At 43.1% G+C, this 18,290-nt stretch overlaps 1 protein-coding gene across 1 annotated transcript in view; it reads right to left on the bottom strand.

Annotated features, from left to right (window-relative positions):
* LOC138739709 (tripartite motif-containing protein 2-like) overlaps positions 1-8,498 on the bottom strand; it is a 43,107-nt gene extending 34,609 nt beyond the window's left edge. The window contains exons 1-4 of the mRNA XM_069892305.1: positions 8,276-8,498; positions 6,311-6,527; positions 2,509-2,676; positions 1,112-1,346 (exon numbers count right to left, since the gene is read on the bottom strand). Of these exons, the coding sequence (XP_069748406.1) occupies positions 1,112-1,346; positions 2,509-2,639 (366 nt within the window). The 5' untranslated portion in view covers positions 2,640-2,676; positions 6,311-6,527; positions 8,276-8,498. The remainder of the gene's footprint in view (positions 1-1,111; positions 1,347-2,508; positions 2,677-6,310; positions 6,528-8,275) is intronic.
* Positions 8,499-18,290: the final 9,792 nt, after the last annotated feature.

Below are 18,290 nucleotides of genomic sequence, written 5' to 3' on the forward strand. Positions count from 1 at the left end.
TAGGTGTGTGTGAAGCCCCTTTTGTCATGTGAGCGGGTCGAGCATAGGCTTCCCGTTGTTGGGAGTCCAACTAATGTCTCAGGTCAATGTCTATATTGTTGCTTACATGAATTAGTGATTGAATACTGTTTAATATTCTCCCATTTGTTTCCTGTGTGTTAATAAAAGTTATGTGTGATTGTAACATTTGTGTCCAAATTGATCTCTCTGTGAACCCACTGAACTTGATACTCTTCTCCACACTATGTCATGTAAATGCCTCTATTGTTCCAGTCTCCACCACCCCTAACATTGCATTCCAGGGACCCACAATTGTGTGTATAAAACACCTAAACCCTGACGTCTCCCCCAAATGTTCCTCCCTTTACTTTATGCAGCTATCCACTGGTGTTTGCTGCTGTTGCCCAGGGAAAAAGGCGCTGGCTGTCCTCCCTATTTATGCCTCTCAGAATCTTGTTGACCTTATTAAGTCACTACTCATCTTTCACTCCAAAGAGAAAAGCCGCAGTTTGCTAACCTTGCCTTATATGTCACCTTCTCCGATCCAGGCAACACTCCTGATAGATCTCTGCACCATTTCCAAAGTTTTCACGTCCTTCCTGTAATGAGGTGACCAAATCCGAATCCAATACTCTGTGTGGACTCACCAGAGTTATTTCCTCACCTGCCATCCTCCGTATCCAACAATATCCTCCATAATTTCAGCTGCCTACTATATGATCCCAACATCAAACAAATCTTCAATCTTCAATGCCTCTCTACCTTCCTCAGGGACCGCTCCCTCATTCCTTCCCACTAATCGCTCCCTTGGTACCTACCCCCGTGAATGCTTGCACTCACACCTCCTCCCTCACCACCGTTCGGGGCTCCAAACTCTAATCCACCCTTTATTCTGACTTCTAGCCACACTCCCTCAGATGTTGAGTCCACAATGAGGTGCCCTCTGAGTGCAGCTACGACACTCTCCCTGATTAGCAATGCTGAGATTACCACCACCTTTACTGCCTTCTCTTGCCCAACAATAAAACTTAGAAACAGTGAGCTGCCAATCCCGCACAGGGAATACCCCCCCCCCCCCCCCCCCCGTCATCCTGCCCAAGGACCCACTGACCTTGCCCTCATGGTTGGGACAGGACAGGGAATGGCCAGACACAGCTCCCACAGTGGCCTTCATCGATGTCTCCTCTCGGCTGCAGGATGGGTCTCGCTGGAGAACCTCCATCAGGTTGGTAATAAAGAAGTTGTTCTGGAGGGCCGCCACTCCCTTCTCCGGGAGGATGGAGGTCTGTCTACACACCGGGCATGACAGGCTCAGGCTCTGGGGTGGGATGTAGTTCTGAAGACACCTGGGGAGAGGAGGGGTGAGTTAAATCCACCCATCCACCAAACCACTGCTCCCAGCATTCTCACTCCCTTTCCAGAACTGGCCCCCTCTCCCTGCACACCCCCTCTACTCCCAGAGCTACCCCCCTCCACTCCCAGATCTAGACCTACGCCTCTCCCTGAACACCCCCCTCAAAAGAGCTGGCCCCCACTCCCAGCACAGGGCCCACCCGTCACAGAACAGGCCCCTTCTCCCTGCACATCCCCACCGTCCCAGAGCTGGCCCTCACTCCCTGCACAGGTCCCACCCCTCCCAAATTTAGCCCCGCCCCACTCCCTATTCATCGCTACACACCGTCCCCACACTCTTTCTAGACAGCTTCTCATTCTTTGCAGGCTGCAGAAAAATATTTGATCTTCCACCCACTTCTTAGTTCAGTTTCCAGTTGTAAGCATACACACATAACCAGACTCACGCGCAAACACATACGCGTGCACAACAGATGTGCCCGCACAGGCACAAACCAGACACATGCTTGCGCACACACAAACCTGACACAACACATAAAAAAGCACACACACCCTTTCACATGCACTCACACACTGGCATGCACATGCTTACATGCGACACAATTTTATACACAGGCGCAAACATAACCACAGCACCCAAAGGCAGGCTTGTACGCACAGTCAGACAGACACATACACAGAATCACAGCATGCACACAGGTTTGGCTACTCACACGCGCACAGTCACATGCACAAACCAACCACGGGGTCACTGCGCGCACACGCACACTGCCACACACACACAACCACAGAGTCACTGCACGTACACAGGCTTGTGTACACACACACACCCAGATACAATGACAACATTGAAAGGACATTTGAACGTTTATGGACAGGAGGGATTGGAAGGTGTGGATCAGCCTGCTTCATGCGTCAAGTTATCACCAAAACAAATATATAAATCGACCCACATGCTACCACAGCAAACACACACATATGCTCACGTACACACACTTTTACACATAACCTCAACAGAGATACAACCACACTCAGGTGAGTACATGCACATGACACACACATGGCAGGGATATCCACACGGACACGCCCATGCACAAATGGAACATGCCCCACCAGCACACACGGGAGTGTTGTGCACAGTCTATTCCCACTCACCTCTCGCAGAAGGTGTGCAGACAGGGCAGCACTTTGGGGTTGTTATAACGATCCAGACAAATGCTGCAGACAAGGAACTGCTTGTCTATCTGTCGGACCACAGGGCTGCTGAGGGAGTCGCAGCTCGCCATCCTCAGCTGATAGGGTCACTCACACCACAGCGTTAACCTGCATATGGGGTTGGAGGTCAGAGTGGAAGGGGCAAGTGACAAGAGGGGAAGGAGCAAGAGAGATGGGGACGGAGGGAGAAGGCAGGCAGGGGTACGAGGTGGGGGGCAGGGAAAGGGGGCACAGCGTGCAAGGGAGTGGGGGATGAGGAGGGAGGGGAGGAGGAAGATGAGGAGGGAAGAGAGGGGGAAGGAGGGGGGGGAAAGAGAAACATAGAAACATAGAAGATAGGAACAGGAGTAGGTCATTCGACCCTTCGAGCCTGCTCCGCCATTCAACGAGATCATGGCTGATCTTAAAGTTCAGTACCCCGTCCCCGCCTTCTCTCCGTAACCTTTAATACCCTTATACTGAAGAAATAGATCTAATTCCCTCTTAAATAGATTTAATGAACCTGCCTCTACTGCCCTCTGTGGGAATGAATTCCACAGATTCACCACCCTCTGGGTCAAGAAATTCCTCCTCATCTTGGTCCTAAATGGTTTGTCTATTATCCTCAAACCATGGCCCCGGGTTCTAGATTTTCCCATCCTTGGAAACATCCCATCTGCATCCATTCTGTCCAGTCCTGCCAGAATTTTATAGCTCTCTATGAGATCCCCTCTCAATCTTCTAAACTCCAGCGAGTACAATCCCAATTTGCGCAATCTTTCCTCATAAGTCATTCCTGCCATTCCAGGTATCTGTTCAGATACTGTTCAGGATGCATGTGGTCACACTCAAGGTTGCAGCTCAGCAGCAAACACAGTCAGAGCCAGGGACTGACCATTTCATTACACAGGAACTCAGTGGGTCAAGGAACGCCTGTGGGAGAAAGAGAACAGCCCGGAACCCTTCAAGACTTGATCAGAATCAGTGACCATTCTCTTCCTCCCACAGATGCTGCTCGTCCCACTGAGCTCCTCCAGCAGAGTGTGTTTAGCTCCAGATTCCAGTGACCGCAAGCTCACGTATGTCTATTTCACGTCTACTTCTACACAACCAGGCAGGTTCATTCATGATCTCTTCAGTAAGAGAAGGCCACCGTCCATTTCGGAAAGGTCACAGCGGATCGGATTATCATCATACCTTTCCACACCGCTGATCTTTCACATACTTGCTTCTTGAGAATCCTTCTACCTCGATCCTGCTTCCACGTGCCCTCAGAGCTTCCAAACCTCCCTCCAAGGGATAGAAAATCCTCTTTCTGAACAATGACCTGGTTCTAGAACCTCCCATGAGGAAACATCCCCTCCATACCCACCCTATCCAGACACCATCACACCCTTCAAGTCTCCCAAAGTTTGGCAGATTCATGCCCAGCCTGTCTGACCATTCCTCACACCACATCCCACCCATTCCAAGTCAGAATCTGGTGAGGGAGACACAAAAGACTGCAGATGCTGGAACTTGGAGCAACAAAACACAGTGTTGAAGCAGGGGGATAGTTGATATTTCGGGCCAAGACCTTGCATCAGGATCCTGGAGCCTTGACCTGAAATGTTGACCACCCCCCACCTCCACAGATGCCTGACCTACTGAATTCCTTCAGGAGTCCATTCAACCTCTCCTGAGCTGCTGCCAATGTGTCTTTCCATTACTGAGACTAACAGAAAACTTTGTTTTGAATCAAAAAAGAACATCAAAGACATAAGGCATGTACTGACTAGGCGATTGGGAAAATATACCGGAAAAATGTGAGTCAGTAAGCCGTGATCAAATAATTCATCATTTGCAGCAAATCTTGTATCCTTTTAGGTTACAAACATAACCAAGTCCTTCACGAACACCAATGACTGCATCTGTGTGAATCGCTGCCTCAAGAAGCCAGACAACATCATAAAAGATCCCCGTCACCCTGGTCACAACCTCTTCTCACTGCTCCATTTGGGCAGAAGGTGCAAAAGCCTGAAGTCCAGCACCTCTAGGTTCAAGAATAGTTTCTTTCCAACAGCCATCAGGCTCTTGAACTGCCCTTTGTAACACTGATCCCACTCCACAAAAGGACTATTTCCACTATTCTAACCACATTTTTTTTTACACTGTGGTAACTGAATATTTATTATCCTTTGTGTCTAGCATTTATTTTAATTGAATTAATGTACACTTTTGCAGTTTATCTCCTGAGGTAGCTGTGTAACTGCTGCAAGTCAGAATTTTGGTCTCCTTATATGAGGAGAGACATCCTCGCCATAGAGGGAGTGCAGAGAAGGTTGACTAGATTGATACCAGGGATGCAGGACTTGCATATGAAGAAAGGCTGGATCGACTCGGCTTATACTCTCTGGAATTGAGAAGATTGAGGGGGGATCTTATAGAAATGTATAAAATTCTTAAGGGATTGGTCAGGCCAGATGCAGGAAGGTTGATCCCGATGTTGGGGAAAACCAGAACTAGGGGTCACAGTTTAAGGATAAGGGCTGGGATGAGAATTTTTTTTCTCTCTCAGCGAGTGGTGAATCTGTGGAATCCTTTGCCACAGGAAGTAGTTGAAGCCAGTTCTTTATCTATATTTAAGAGGGAGTTCGATTTGGCCCTTGTGGCTAAGGGGATCAGGGAGTATGAGGAGAAGACAGGCACTGGGTACAGAGTAGATGATCAGCCAAGATCTAAATGAATTGTGGTGGAGGCTTGAAGGGCCAAATGGCCTCCTCCTACACCTAGTTTCTATCTGTATATTGTACAAGTGGATGACAATAAACTCATCACACAAGTCCACTGAACAGATCCCCAAAAGTTCTTCCCTGCTGTAGCCACAAAGCTACACCATTTCTAATACCATGCATTAAACTCCCCCTATATTGAAAGAGATAATGTAAAGGATGGTTTGATAAATATCCACACTTGCAATGCAAGAAAAAAGTGGTGCTTCACTAGTGCAGACAGAACTTTGGTGGTTCTGGAGTAGTTCATGCAACAACATGCCAAATCTCCTGACTTCTTCGAGAGCAGAGGCATTAGTGTGCCTTCTTCACCTCGGTGTGCTGGCTCCAGGGATGATCAAAACCCTTACGGTAAAGGGTCATTGATGTATAGAGGGACCTTGGCACAAGGCCCTTCACTCAAGTAGCCACACAGGTAGATAGTGAAGACACAATGCTGGATAAACTCAGCAGGTCAAAGAGTGTACTTTTAAAGAGTTGGGGTGGGGGGGGAAGGTGTGATCACAAAGGCAGAAGGTGATAGATGGAGAAAGGAGGGAGGGTACAGAGAAAGGGGAGGAGGGATGGCTAGGTGAAGAGAGGAAAGAGGGGAAGGAGAGCTGGAAGGAGGGAGGGGAGTTGGTGGGAGAGGAGGGCAGGTCAGTAGAAACCGGAAAAGTCAATGATAAGCCATCAGGCTGGAGAGTGCTGTCTCCCTGCTTGCTGCTGTCCCCTCTCTATCTTCTCCACCTATTACCTCCTGCCTTTGAGACCATGCGAAACCGCCCCCCCCCCCAACTCTTTAATTTGGATGCCTGCCAACATTTTGCTCACACCTTGAAATACTCAGGCCCGAAACATTGGTTATGTATCTTTATCTTTACTATATAAAATACACTGTCTGACCTGCTGAGTTTCTGCTTTGTGTTTTTACTTCATCCACAACATCTGTAGATGTTCACGTGTTGCACACGGGGAGATGGGTTGGTAAGGAAGGTATACAGTATACTTACCTTCACAGGTTGGTGCATTGAGGATAAAAGTTGAGAAGTCGTCTTGCAGCTGTATACAACTTTGGTGAGGCCACATTTAGAATACCGTGTGCAGCTCTGGTCAGCATACTACAAGGTGTGGAGGCTTTGGAGAAGAGTGTTGCTTGGATTAGAGAGTTAGGAGAGGTTGGACAAACTTGGGTTGTTTTCTTTGGAGCATCAGAGGCCAAGCGTAGACCTGATAGACAGTTATAACATTAAGGGTCGATAGACTTTTTTTCCAGGGAAGAAATACCAAATTCACGTTTGGTGTAGCAATCAGCGCAACACCTTTACAGTGTCAGCGATTGGAAACGGGGTTTGAATTCTGCGCTGTCAGTTAAGAGTATGTACATTCTCCCCGTGTCTGTGTGGGCTTTCCCTGGGGTCTTCAGTTTCCTCCCAATGTTCAAAATGTACGGGAGGTGTAAGTTAATTGGATGTAATTGGGAGGCATGGTAGTATCTGGGGTGCTTTGCCGGGGAAGTGGAACAAATACAATAGTCATAGCTTATACCACAGAACAAGCCCTTTGGCCCAACCATGTCAACCCAGTTGTCTGCTTCAGTTAGCCCCAGTTGCCTGCAATGAGCCCTTTCAACTATTCCTATCAAGGAATTGTCCCTGCCTTGATCACTTCCTCTGCCAGCTCGCTCCACACACCCACCACCTGTGGGTGGTGCTCCTCATTTGCTCCTGTTAAGATCCATTTCAACAGACACCTGGGCACGACGCTGGCAAGATCACATTTGGAAGAGTGGCAGTTCTGGCCATCCAGCAACAAGTGGGAGGGGATGTCAAACTGGGAAAGGCATGAAAACGATTCAAACGGATGTTTACCAGACTGGAGGCTTGAGTTATAAAGGGAGGCTGCGACTTTTCCCCATGGGATAAAGGTTTCTAAAATATGAGGGGTGTGGACAAGGTGAATTTTCATCGACTTTCCCTGAGAGTCCAAAGCAAAAAGGGCACAGGTTTCAGGAGTGAGGGTAAGATTTACAGGGGATCTGAGGAATAAGTGGACTGGAGGGGTGGGGTGGGATAGTAATGTGTACAGACAAGTATATGAACGGGAAGGGCTCAGAGGCAAGAGGGGCAGCATGGACAGGATGGGCCAAAGGGCCAGTTTCCAGATTGTGGAACTGACGTTTCCCCCCCCCCCCCCACCCTGGAGGTCAATGTCGAGGGGGGGGTGGGCTCCTGGGGATGATGTGTCAGCACCGGGACCCTCACACCACCAGGTCCCTCCCCACTTAAGGAGACCTTCCCCCCCCAACCAGGACCCCCCTCTCTCCCCTCCTCTTCCCAGACCCCCTACCAGGATCGTTTCCCACCCCCCAACCAGAATTCTCCTCCCCATCCAACAAGAAAAGCCCCCTCTCCCCCTCCACCGGATTCACCACTGCCTCACGGAGACCCTCCTGCCCTCCCCCTCCCGGACCCCCCCCCACGACTCCCCTCCCCCCATCAGGGGAACCCCCTTTCTCCCCCCACCCCACCGGGTCCCTCCTCCCCCCACCCCCCGGGACACCCCTCTCTACCCTCCCTCCCCCGGGATCGACCCCTCTCTCCCCTGCCCCCCACCAACTCCAGCAGGACCCCCCCCTGCCCCCCACCAACTCCAGCAGGACCCCCCCCTGCCCCCCACCCACCCCAGCAGGACCCCCCCTGCCCCCCACCAACTCCAGCAGGACCCCCCCCTGCCCCCCACCAACTCCAGCAGGACCCCCCCCTGCCCCCCACCCACCCCAGCAGGACCCCCCCCCTGCCCCCCACCAACTCCAGCAGGACCACCCCCTGCCCCCCACCAACTCCAGCAGGACCCCCCCCTGCCCCCCACCAACTCCAGCAGGACCCCCCCCTGCCCCCCACCCACCCCAGCGGCAGCGGACACCGACGTCCCTCCCCTCCCCGGCCCATCTGCAGGCGGCGGCGTGTGAGACTCACGGTGCGGCGACAGCGAGCGCTCATGGCGGTCCGGGGAGGGCGGAGGGCACGGTCTCGGTGCGGGCCGTGGGCGGGGATCCCGGTCCCGGTCCCGGACCCGCTGAGGCCGGGAGCAGCGGTTGGGCCGCGACCGCGTCCGCGCGCGAGCAGCTGGATGCGGACGGGTGACGTCAGGCTGCAGCACATCGCTGCGGGCGCGGGGAGGCGGGCAACGTCACCGCCCGAGGGCGGGGCCAGGGGCGGCGCGTCACCAGAGCAGGGGCGGAGCGTCACCAGAGCAGGGGCGGAGCGAAGAGCGCCGCATCACCAGGCTATGGGCGGGGCCAAGGGAGACGCGTCACGGGGCGGGTCGGGGGCGGGGATAAGGGCAGCGCGTAACCAGGGCGAGAACGAGGCAATGGGGCAGCGTGAACGGGCGGGGGGGAGGGGGAGGCGACATCAAAGGAGCCGCGTCACCAGGGCGGGGCCAAAAAGTCTGATCATCTTGAGCGGGAGGGGCCGACTCATACGTCACCACGAGAGCGATTTTGGGACCCAACTGAACATTGCAGCACAGGACCGGCCATTCAGCCCTCCATGTTCTACTAGCCCAAGTGTTCCTGCACAAATAATGGAAGCTAACATTTCCCTCCAGTCACTGCCTCAGAATCGTCGATGAGCAAACTTTACCCCGAGGGGACGGTTTAAACCAAGGGGACGGTTTAAACCAAGGGGACGGTTTAACCCCGAGGGGACGGTTTAACCCCGAGGGGACGGTTTAACCCCGAGGGGACAGTTTAACCCAGAGTGGACGGTTTAAACCAAGGGGACGGTTTAACCCCGAGGGGACGGTTTAACCCCGAGGGGACGGTTTAACCCAGAGTGGACGGTTTAAACCAAGGGGACGGTTTAACCCCGAGGGGACGGTTTAACCCCGAGGGGACAGTTTAACCCAGAGTGGACGGTTTAAACCAAGGGGACGGTTTAACCCCGAGGGGACGGTTTAACCCCGAGGGGACGGTTTAACCCAGAGTGGACGGTTTAAACCAAGGGGACGGTTTAACCCCGAGGGGACGGTTTAACCCAGAGTGGACGGTTTAAACCAAGGGGACGGTTTAACCCCGAGGGGACGGTTTAACCCAGAGTGGACGGTTTAAACCAAGGGGACGGTTTAACCCCGAGGGGACGGTTTAACCCAGAGGGGACGATTTTACCTGAGGGGACGTTTTAACCCAAGAGGATGTTTTAACCCGAGGGGTTAGTTTAACCCCGAGGCGATGGTTTAAACCGAGGGAGATGGTTTAAACCGAGGGGGACGGTTAACCCAAGGGGACGGTTTAACCCCGAGGGGATGGTTTAACCTGAGGGGATGGTTTAAACCAAGGGGTCAGTTTAACCCCGAGGGTACTGTTTAACCCCGAGGCAACAGTTAACTCAGAGGGGACAGTTAAACCCCGAGGGGACGGTTTAAACCGAGGGGGACGGTTTAGACTTTTTTACATTTTTCAGAAGTTTTAAAGTATCCTTAGTATTTCCAAATACTGGTACAGTGTTAACATGCACATGCCATTCAAAAATTGTGCAACATCCTCAAAAGTGGGGACATCACGTGATGCCGTGAGAAGCAGCACACACCCTAATTAATCCCCTGGGATTAATTTTAAAAAGGTCTATATTAAGAAAAGTTTTTATAAAAATTATTTTAAAGTTAATTTAAGATGATTAACAATAGAAAAAAAAGTCGCCTAAGAAAGAAAAGACACCAAAATTAACACCTAACAAAAAATCGGAGGAGAAGAAGGCAAAAGAAGCTGGGCCTACCTTGTCAATGGAGCAGGCTACTGAAGTTCTCTCCGGGTCTGCCGGCGAGGACCATGGTGAGGGACTTTCCTCCGGAGCCTTCTTTGTGGTGCCCCGTAAAGATAATGCTGGAGGAAAAATTAAAACTGCGTCACGCATGCACAAAAATTCGGACATGCGCGGTACACCAGAAAATGCTGGAAATAAAGCAGGTCTCTTAAAGGGGCAGTCTGGCATCTCAACACCTGAACAAGGAGATCTATCTCCAGTGGAAGAGGCTTCTGTTAGTTAGATAAAAAGTTTTTTTCCCCCTGCGAGGGTTGGGGCATGTGTTAGTTTCATTACTGCTGGCAGATAGAGTCAACGTGGACAGGCTTTTTCCACTGAGAGTGGGGGAGATTCAAACTAGAGGACGTGGATTGAGAGTAAAAGGGGAAAAGTTTAGGGGAAACATGAGGGGGAATTTCTTCACACCCAGGGCGGTGGAGGTATGAAATGAACTTCCGACAGTGATGGTAGAAGTGAGATTTATGTTAATATTCAAGGAAAGGTTGAATCAGTATATGGACGGGAGAGGTGTGGAGGGTTATGGGCCAAATGTGAGTCAGTGGGACTAGATGGGAGATGATGTTCAGCACAGACAGGTAGGGCCAAATGGGTCTGTTTCTGTGCTGTAAATGGGTGTATGGTTATATGTATGTGTTTTTGTGGTTTGGCCATGACCTGTAAAATGGAGGGAGGTAGTGCTGGCTTCTCTAGCAATTGGGGAGGGATTATTATTTTTTTCTTTTTAGTAATCAAGTACAATGTATTTAGTTTGAATATCCTTGATGTTTTTAGATTGCAGATGATGACGTTCATGACCAAATTATTTTGTGGGAATTCTTCCTGCACAGGAGTGATGAAAAAGAATTTTATAAATAAGAAAAATGAATGAAGTAATTAAGGTTATGAGTTTTAATATTAATGGGATTAACAGAACAATTTGAAGAAAGAAAATGTTGTCTTATATTGTATTTTTTGCAAGAGACTCATTTAACTGAAAAAGAACACTTAAAATTAAAAAAGAGATTGGGTAGATCAAGTAATTTTTTTCATTTAATTCTAAGGCAAGAGGAGTGGCAATTTTATTTAAGAAAAACCTGACAGCAAAATGTGATTACAGACCCAGCAGGTAGATATATAATGGTAAATTGTCAAATATTTTCAGAGGAATGCTCTTTGTTAAAAATATATGGACCAAATATAGATGATGAAAAATTTACACAAAATACTTTATTTTAATTTGGCGGATGTTCATGAAAACATTTTAGTAGGAGGAGATTTTAATTTTTGTTTATTAGATAGATCATCAAGAACAACAGTTAAATCTAAGGCAGCTCAAACTTTGTTATAGTTAATGAAGGACTTAAACTTAATTGATATTTGGAGAAATGTACATCCTAGAGATAGAGATTATTCTTTTTATTCTAATAGATTTGATACATATTCTAGAATTGATTTCAGCTCAAACCAATCAAGAGTTTTGGACATTGATTTTAAAACAAGAATTCCATCTGATCATTCTCCACAGTTGATTGAATTGGAATTGTTGAAAAGCTACAGTCAGTATATAGGTGGAGATTAAATTTATTATTGAGAGGGAAGATGTTTGTACTTTTATAAGACAACACATAGAATTGTTTTGTGATACAAATGTGCATTCAATAGAAGATAAGTTTATTATTTGGGATGCGTTAAAAGCTTATCTATGAGGACAAATTATAAGGTACATTTCAAAAAATTAAAAGACGTATATGAAAGATATGGATAAATTATAAAAACAAATAACAGTATTAGAAAAAGAAATTCAAAAATCACCATCAGAGGATAAATATAGAAGTTTAATTAACAAGAAATGACAATATAATACAATGTTGACTTAGAGAACATCGAAAATTATATTATGATCTAAAGAGAAATATTATAAATTAGGAGAAAGATCTCATAAAGCTTTAGCTTGGTAATTAAAAGCAGAGCAGACCTAGAATAATTAATGAAAAACAACAAAATAATAACGAAGTAACATTTAAACCATGAGAAATAAATGAAACTTTTAAGGAATTTTATGAAAAATTATATACATCTGAATTGTTGCAAGATGAAACAGTTATAGATGATTATTTGTCACAAATGATATTACCGAGACTAACTGAGATAGATAAAGATTATTTGGATAGACCTTTTACAGAACAAGAAGTTTATGAAGCACTTAATTGTTTATAAAATAATAAATCTCGCAGAGAAGATGAATTTCCAGTTGAATTTTATAAAGAATTTAAATATTTAACAATTCCTCTCTGTATGAACAAGCTTTCAGATCACACAATCTTCCAGAAATATTTTCAACAATGATAATTATGGTTATTCCTCAAAAAAGACAGAGATCTATTAAAACTAGCTTCATATAGACCTATTTCATTGTTAAATGTTGAATATAAAATTATAGCAAAAGTATTATCAAATAGAATTAATGATTGTCTTCCTGAATTAATAAATATGGATAAAACGGGTTTTGTTAAAAATAGACATTTCTGAAAATATAGTACAGCTATTAAGTATAATTCACTGAACACAAAATAAAAAGGACTTAAGTATAGCAGTAGCTTTAGATGCCGAAAAAGCTTTTGATAGGTTAGAATGGAATTTCTTATTTAATGTTTTGAGTAAGTTTGGTTTTGGATCAAATTGTGTAAATTGGATTATGCCTCTTTATAAAAATCTTAAAGCTAAAGTAATAACGAATGGACAGGTATCTCAACCATCTTATCTCCAGCTTTGTTTGCTTTGGCTATAGAACCTCTTGCACAAAGGATTTGTATAGATCAACAGTTGAAAGGGTTTGTAGTAAATTAAACCAAACATAAGATTAGTTTATTGCAGATGATGTGTTAGTATATTTAACCCAACCAGAATCATCATTACCTAGACTTTATAAGCAGTTGATAAAATATGGAAGAGTTTCAGGATATAAAATAAACTGGAATAAACTGAGGAAATGGAACTGGTACAGGGTGATTACTCACAATGTCAAAAAGACATTCAATTTAAATGAGCAGATAAGATTAAATATTTAGGTATACATACAGATAATAATTTGAAAAATTTATATAAATTAAACTATATTTTATTATTTAAGAAACTAGATGAAGAATTGAAAAAGTGGGTAAACTTACCTACAATTTTAATTGGAAGAGTTAATTGTATTAAAATGAATATTTTTCTGAGAATTCAATATTTATTTCAAACTTTTCCTATCTCTATTTTTTTTTCAGGATTTAAAAAACAGGTTAGGAAATTTCTTTGGATAGGGAAAATGGCAAGAAAATCATTAGAAAAATGAACATGGAAATATGAATAGGAGGATTACCGCTTCGTAATTTCAAAAATTATTATAAAGCAGCACAATTAATTATTTGGAAAAGTTAAACCATCGAGGGTGAAAATTGAATTAAATAAAATCACAAGATCCCAAGAAAAAGGAACAGAAGCAGGCCATTTGACCCATCAAGTCTTCTCTGTGAAACCTCCCTGAGCTAAACTGTTCTCACATTTAGTTCCAATTTCTGGCCTTGACCTCATATCCCATGATACCCTGACTAATTAGATACCTATCTATCTCCCCTTTAAGATTGGAGAAATTACCTGAGAATTTATTTACAAATGGGAACCGAGGTTGATGACAACTGACAGAGATGCTCCATTATTGAAGCATTTGATTAATATATGGAATAAAATTAAATTAGAAATTGATGGAAATCTTTTGTCATTAAATGCACCATTGATTAATCCTCTTTTAATTTTTTCAAAAGATAATCCTTTTTTGAATATTTGGAATAATAAAAGAATTTCTAAATTAAGAGATTGTTATGGAAATGATAGATTGGTGACATTTGATCAATTAAAAATTAATTATGATATTCTGCATAATTCATTTTTTTGTTATTTTCAATTAAGATCTTATTTAAGGGATAAATTAGGATCAGATATGATTTTTAAAGATCCTACAGATTAAGAACATTTATTTGTTCACAAAATGACAAAATTTTACCTCAATAGCATACATGATGTTACAAAAAAAAAACATCTAAATTAGATTTGTTTAAATCAAAAGAAAGATGGGAACAAGATTTAAATATATCCATAGATCAATAGGTTTGGCAAGATTTATGTAAAAAAGTTATGTTGAATACAATTAGATATAGATTACTTCATTATAACTTTTTACATCAATTGTATATTAAGCCGGAGGGAGTCACGTGATGGAGTAGTGGCCGGTCGGGAAACTCCAGCTCTCTCCAGAAAAGTTAAAAAAAAGATAGAGAAAAAACAAAGGCACAAACATAAAAACCAAAACAAAGTGAAAGTATAAGTGTGGAGAAAATGGCAGCGAAGAAAGAAAAGCCAAAAACAACGGGAAGAAAAGAAGAAGGAAAGACGTCGGAAGAAGAAGGTGAAGGCCTTACCTGTACGAGGAGGCCCGCCGTGGAGAGAGAAGCCCGCTCCCTGAGGTCAGTCGAAGCCCCGAACTCGGGACTACAAAAATGGTTCACGGAGCCAAACAAAAGTGCGCAACTGCGCATGCGTGACTCCTCGCACATGCGCGATGCGTAAGACAAAAATAACACTGACGGGAGGGGGGACCAGCTGAGGAGTTGATCTCCACAGCTGAAACAGACAACAACAACACAACAGCAAGAGGAAAACACAGAAAATAACGAGAACAAGAAAGAAGAGAGTAAAAAGAAATCAAAGAAACAACAGATGACCAACCCAGAGGAAGAAGACCAGCAGCAAGACACTTCTAATAAAAATAAGAAGACCAAAAATACCCAACAAAATAAAACAAGCAAACCAACAGGAAAACCAGAAGAGACAGAGGTAAAGGACACAGATCCTGGAGTGGACTCAGAAGAAGAAGAGGAAGAACACAGAGAAATGGAAGATGAAGGGAAGGGCAAGTACATGGATATATTTTTTTTTTAAAGAATATATGGAAACAGTAAAAGAATGGCAGTCACAAGAATTCAGTGAAATAAAAAGAAGAATAAAAAGTACAGAAGAAAAAATGAATAGATTAGAGATGATCATGTCAGATATAGGAAAAAGAGTAGACAAGGTGGAAGAACGAGAAACAGCCATAGAAATGGAAATAGATGACTTAAAAAAGAAATTAGAAGAATCTGATAAAAAAGTTAAAGAGACACAAGAGCTGTTAGCTCAGAATATAGATATAATGGAAAATTATAATAGAAGAAACAATATAAAGATAGTGGGCCTTAAGGAAGATGAAGAAGGCAAAAATATGAAAGAATTTATAAAAGAATGATCCCCAGGGTCCTAGGAAGACCAGAATTACAGGAAGAAATGGATATAGAAAGGGCACACAGAACATTAGTCCCTAAGCCACAACCACAACAAAAACCAAGATCCATTGTTGTAAAATTCGTAAGATATACAACAAGAGAAAATATATTGGAGAAGGCAATGAGGAAAATAAGAGAAGACAAAAGAACCACTGGAATACAAGGGTCAAAAATTTTTTTTCTATCCAGATATAAGTTTTGAACTCCTGAAGAAGAGGAAGGAGTTCAATGCAGCAAAAACGATCCTATGGAAAAAAGGTTATAAATTTATGTTAAAATACCCAGCAGTACTTAAAATAATTATTCCGGGGCAGCAAACAGACTATTCTTGGATCCAGAAGAAACACGAAAATTTGCAGAACAACTACAAAACAGACAGAGATATGAAGACATGTAATAAGAACAAAAATGACAACAAACTATATGTATGTGTGTATATGGGTATATGTGTGTATGTATCTAAGAAGGGAAAGAAAGGGAAGAAAGGAAGTAAGGAGGGAATTAAGAGAGTGACCTTTGTTATATATGAAGATTAAAATCTTTTCTGGGGGGTGCTGGGTGGGGAAGAATTACAGTCACTGCGAAATCAGTTGACGCTGGGAAGTGAATTCGCAAATCCAAATGGAGAGGGGAGATGTGGTTGCCCGACAAGGGACAAAGGGCAACTCAGGAAGGGGAGGGACTATTGGGGTTAAAGGAATTTTAGATATGAGAATAGTGGAAATATTTTATGTTTTAGAAATGTTGTCTTATAATGTGTTCAAAAAAAGAAAGCAGAAATGGATAAGAAGGGAAGGTGGTGATGAGGAAATGGAAAGGAAAGATAAACAAAGTATGAACTATATGACTTTAAATATTAATGGAATACATAACCAAATCAAAAGGAAGAAACTGTTAAATTTTCTGAAAAAATAAAAAATTGATATAGCATTCATACAAGAAACACATTTAACTGAAGTGGAACACAAGAAATTAAAGAGAGATTGGATAGGACATGTAACAGCAGCATCATATAATTCAAAAGCCAGAGGAGTAGCTATATTAATCATTAAAATGTACCAATCAAAATAGAAGAGGAAATAATAGATCCAGCAGGGAGATATGTAATGATAAAATGTCAGATAAATTCAGAATTTTGGTATTTACTCAATGTATATTCACCTAATGAAGAAGATCAAAAATTTATGCAAGATATCTTTTTGAAGATAGCAGACACGCAAGGGAACATACTAATAGGAGGGGATTTTAACCTTAATTTGGATTCAAACATGGATAAAACTGGAAAAAAAAATTAACAGAAAGAACAAAGTAACCAAATTTATAATTAAATCGATGCAAGAAATGCAACTTTTAGATATATGGAGGAAACAACACCCAAAGGAAAAGGAATATTCATATTATTCGGGTAGACACAAAACATACTCAAGGATAGACCTATTCCTGTTACCAGCCCACATTCAAGGGAGAGTTAGGAAAACAGAATATAAAGCTAGAATATTATCGGACCATTCACCCTTGATATTGACAATAGAGTTAGAGGACATCCCACCAAGAATGTATAGATGGAGATTAAACTCCATGCTACTTAAAAGACAGGATTTTAGAGAATTCATTGAACGACAAATTAAAATGTTCTTTGAAATAAATATGGAATCAGTGAAAGATAAGTTTATACTATGGGATGCAATGAAAGCATTCATTAGAGGGCAAATAATAAGTTATGTAACTAAGATGAAGAAGGACTACAATCGGGAAACAGAACAGTTGGAAAGGGAAATAACAAATACAGAAAAAGTATTAGCAATAAAGGAAGATACAACTAAAAGAAGAGAATTGGCAGATAAAAAAATAAAATATGAAACACTACAAACATATAAGGTGGAGAAGAACATAATGAAGACAAAACAGAAATATTATGAACTAGGAGAAAAAACACACAAAATTCTAGAACAAACAGGACAAACTAAAAGAATGGTATTGGCATTAAGGAAAAAGGACAACCAAATTACATATAATCCAACGGAGATCAATGAAAACTTCAGGGAATTCCACGAGCAACTATATCAAACTGAAAACGAAGGGAAAGAAGATAAAATAGATGAATTTCTAACTAAAATTTAACTACCAAAATTACAAACAGAGGAGCAAAATAAATTAATAAAACCATTTGAAATAGAAGAATTACAGGAGATAATAAAAAAACTACCGAACAATAAAACACCAGGAGAGGATGGATTCCCAATAGAATTCTATAAAACATTTAAAGACTTATTAATTCCTCCCCTTCTGGAAGTAATGAACCAGACTGATAAAACACAAAGCATACCAGATTCATGAAAAACAGCAATAATTACAGTAATACCAAAGACAGGGAAAGATCCACTTGCACCAGCGTCATATAGACCAATATCTTTACTTAACACAGATTATAAGATAATAGCTAAACTATTAGCAAACCGATTAGCAGATTATGTACCTAAAATGGTAAATCTAGACCAAACTGGATTTATTAAAAAAAGACGAACAACAGACAATATCTGTAAATTTATTAACTTAATTCATGCAGTAGAAGGAAATAAAACTCCAACAGTAGCGGTTGCTTTAGACGCAGAGAAGGCCTTTGACAGAGTAGAATGGAATTATTTATTCAAAGTACTAAAAAAATTCAGCTTACCAGAGCAATATATTAATTGGATTAAAGCATTATATAAGGGGCCATTGGCAAAAGTGGCAGTAAATGGATATATATCAAAACAATTTAACGTAAGCACATCAACAAGGCAGGGATATCCACTATCTCCCTCACTGTTCGCATTAGCTATAGAACCACT

This window comes from Narcine bancroftii, chromosome 7 (assembly GCF_036971445.1).
Source record: "Narcine bancroftii isolate sNarBan1 chromosome 7, sNarBan1.hap1, whole genome shotgun sequence".
Classification (NCBI taxonomy): Eukaryota; Metazoa; Chordata; class Chondrichthyes; order Torpediniformes; family Narcinidae; genus Narcine; species Narcine bancroftii.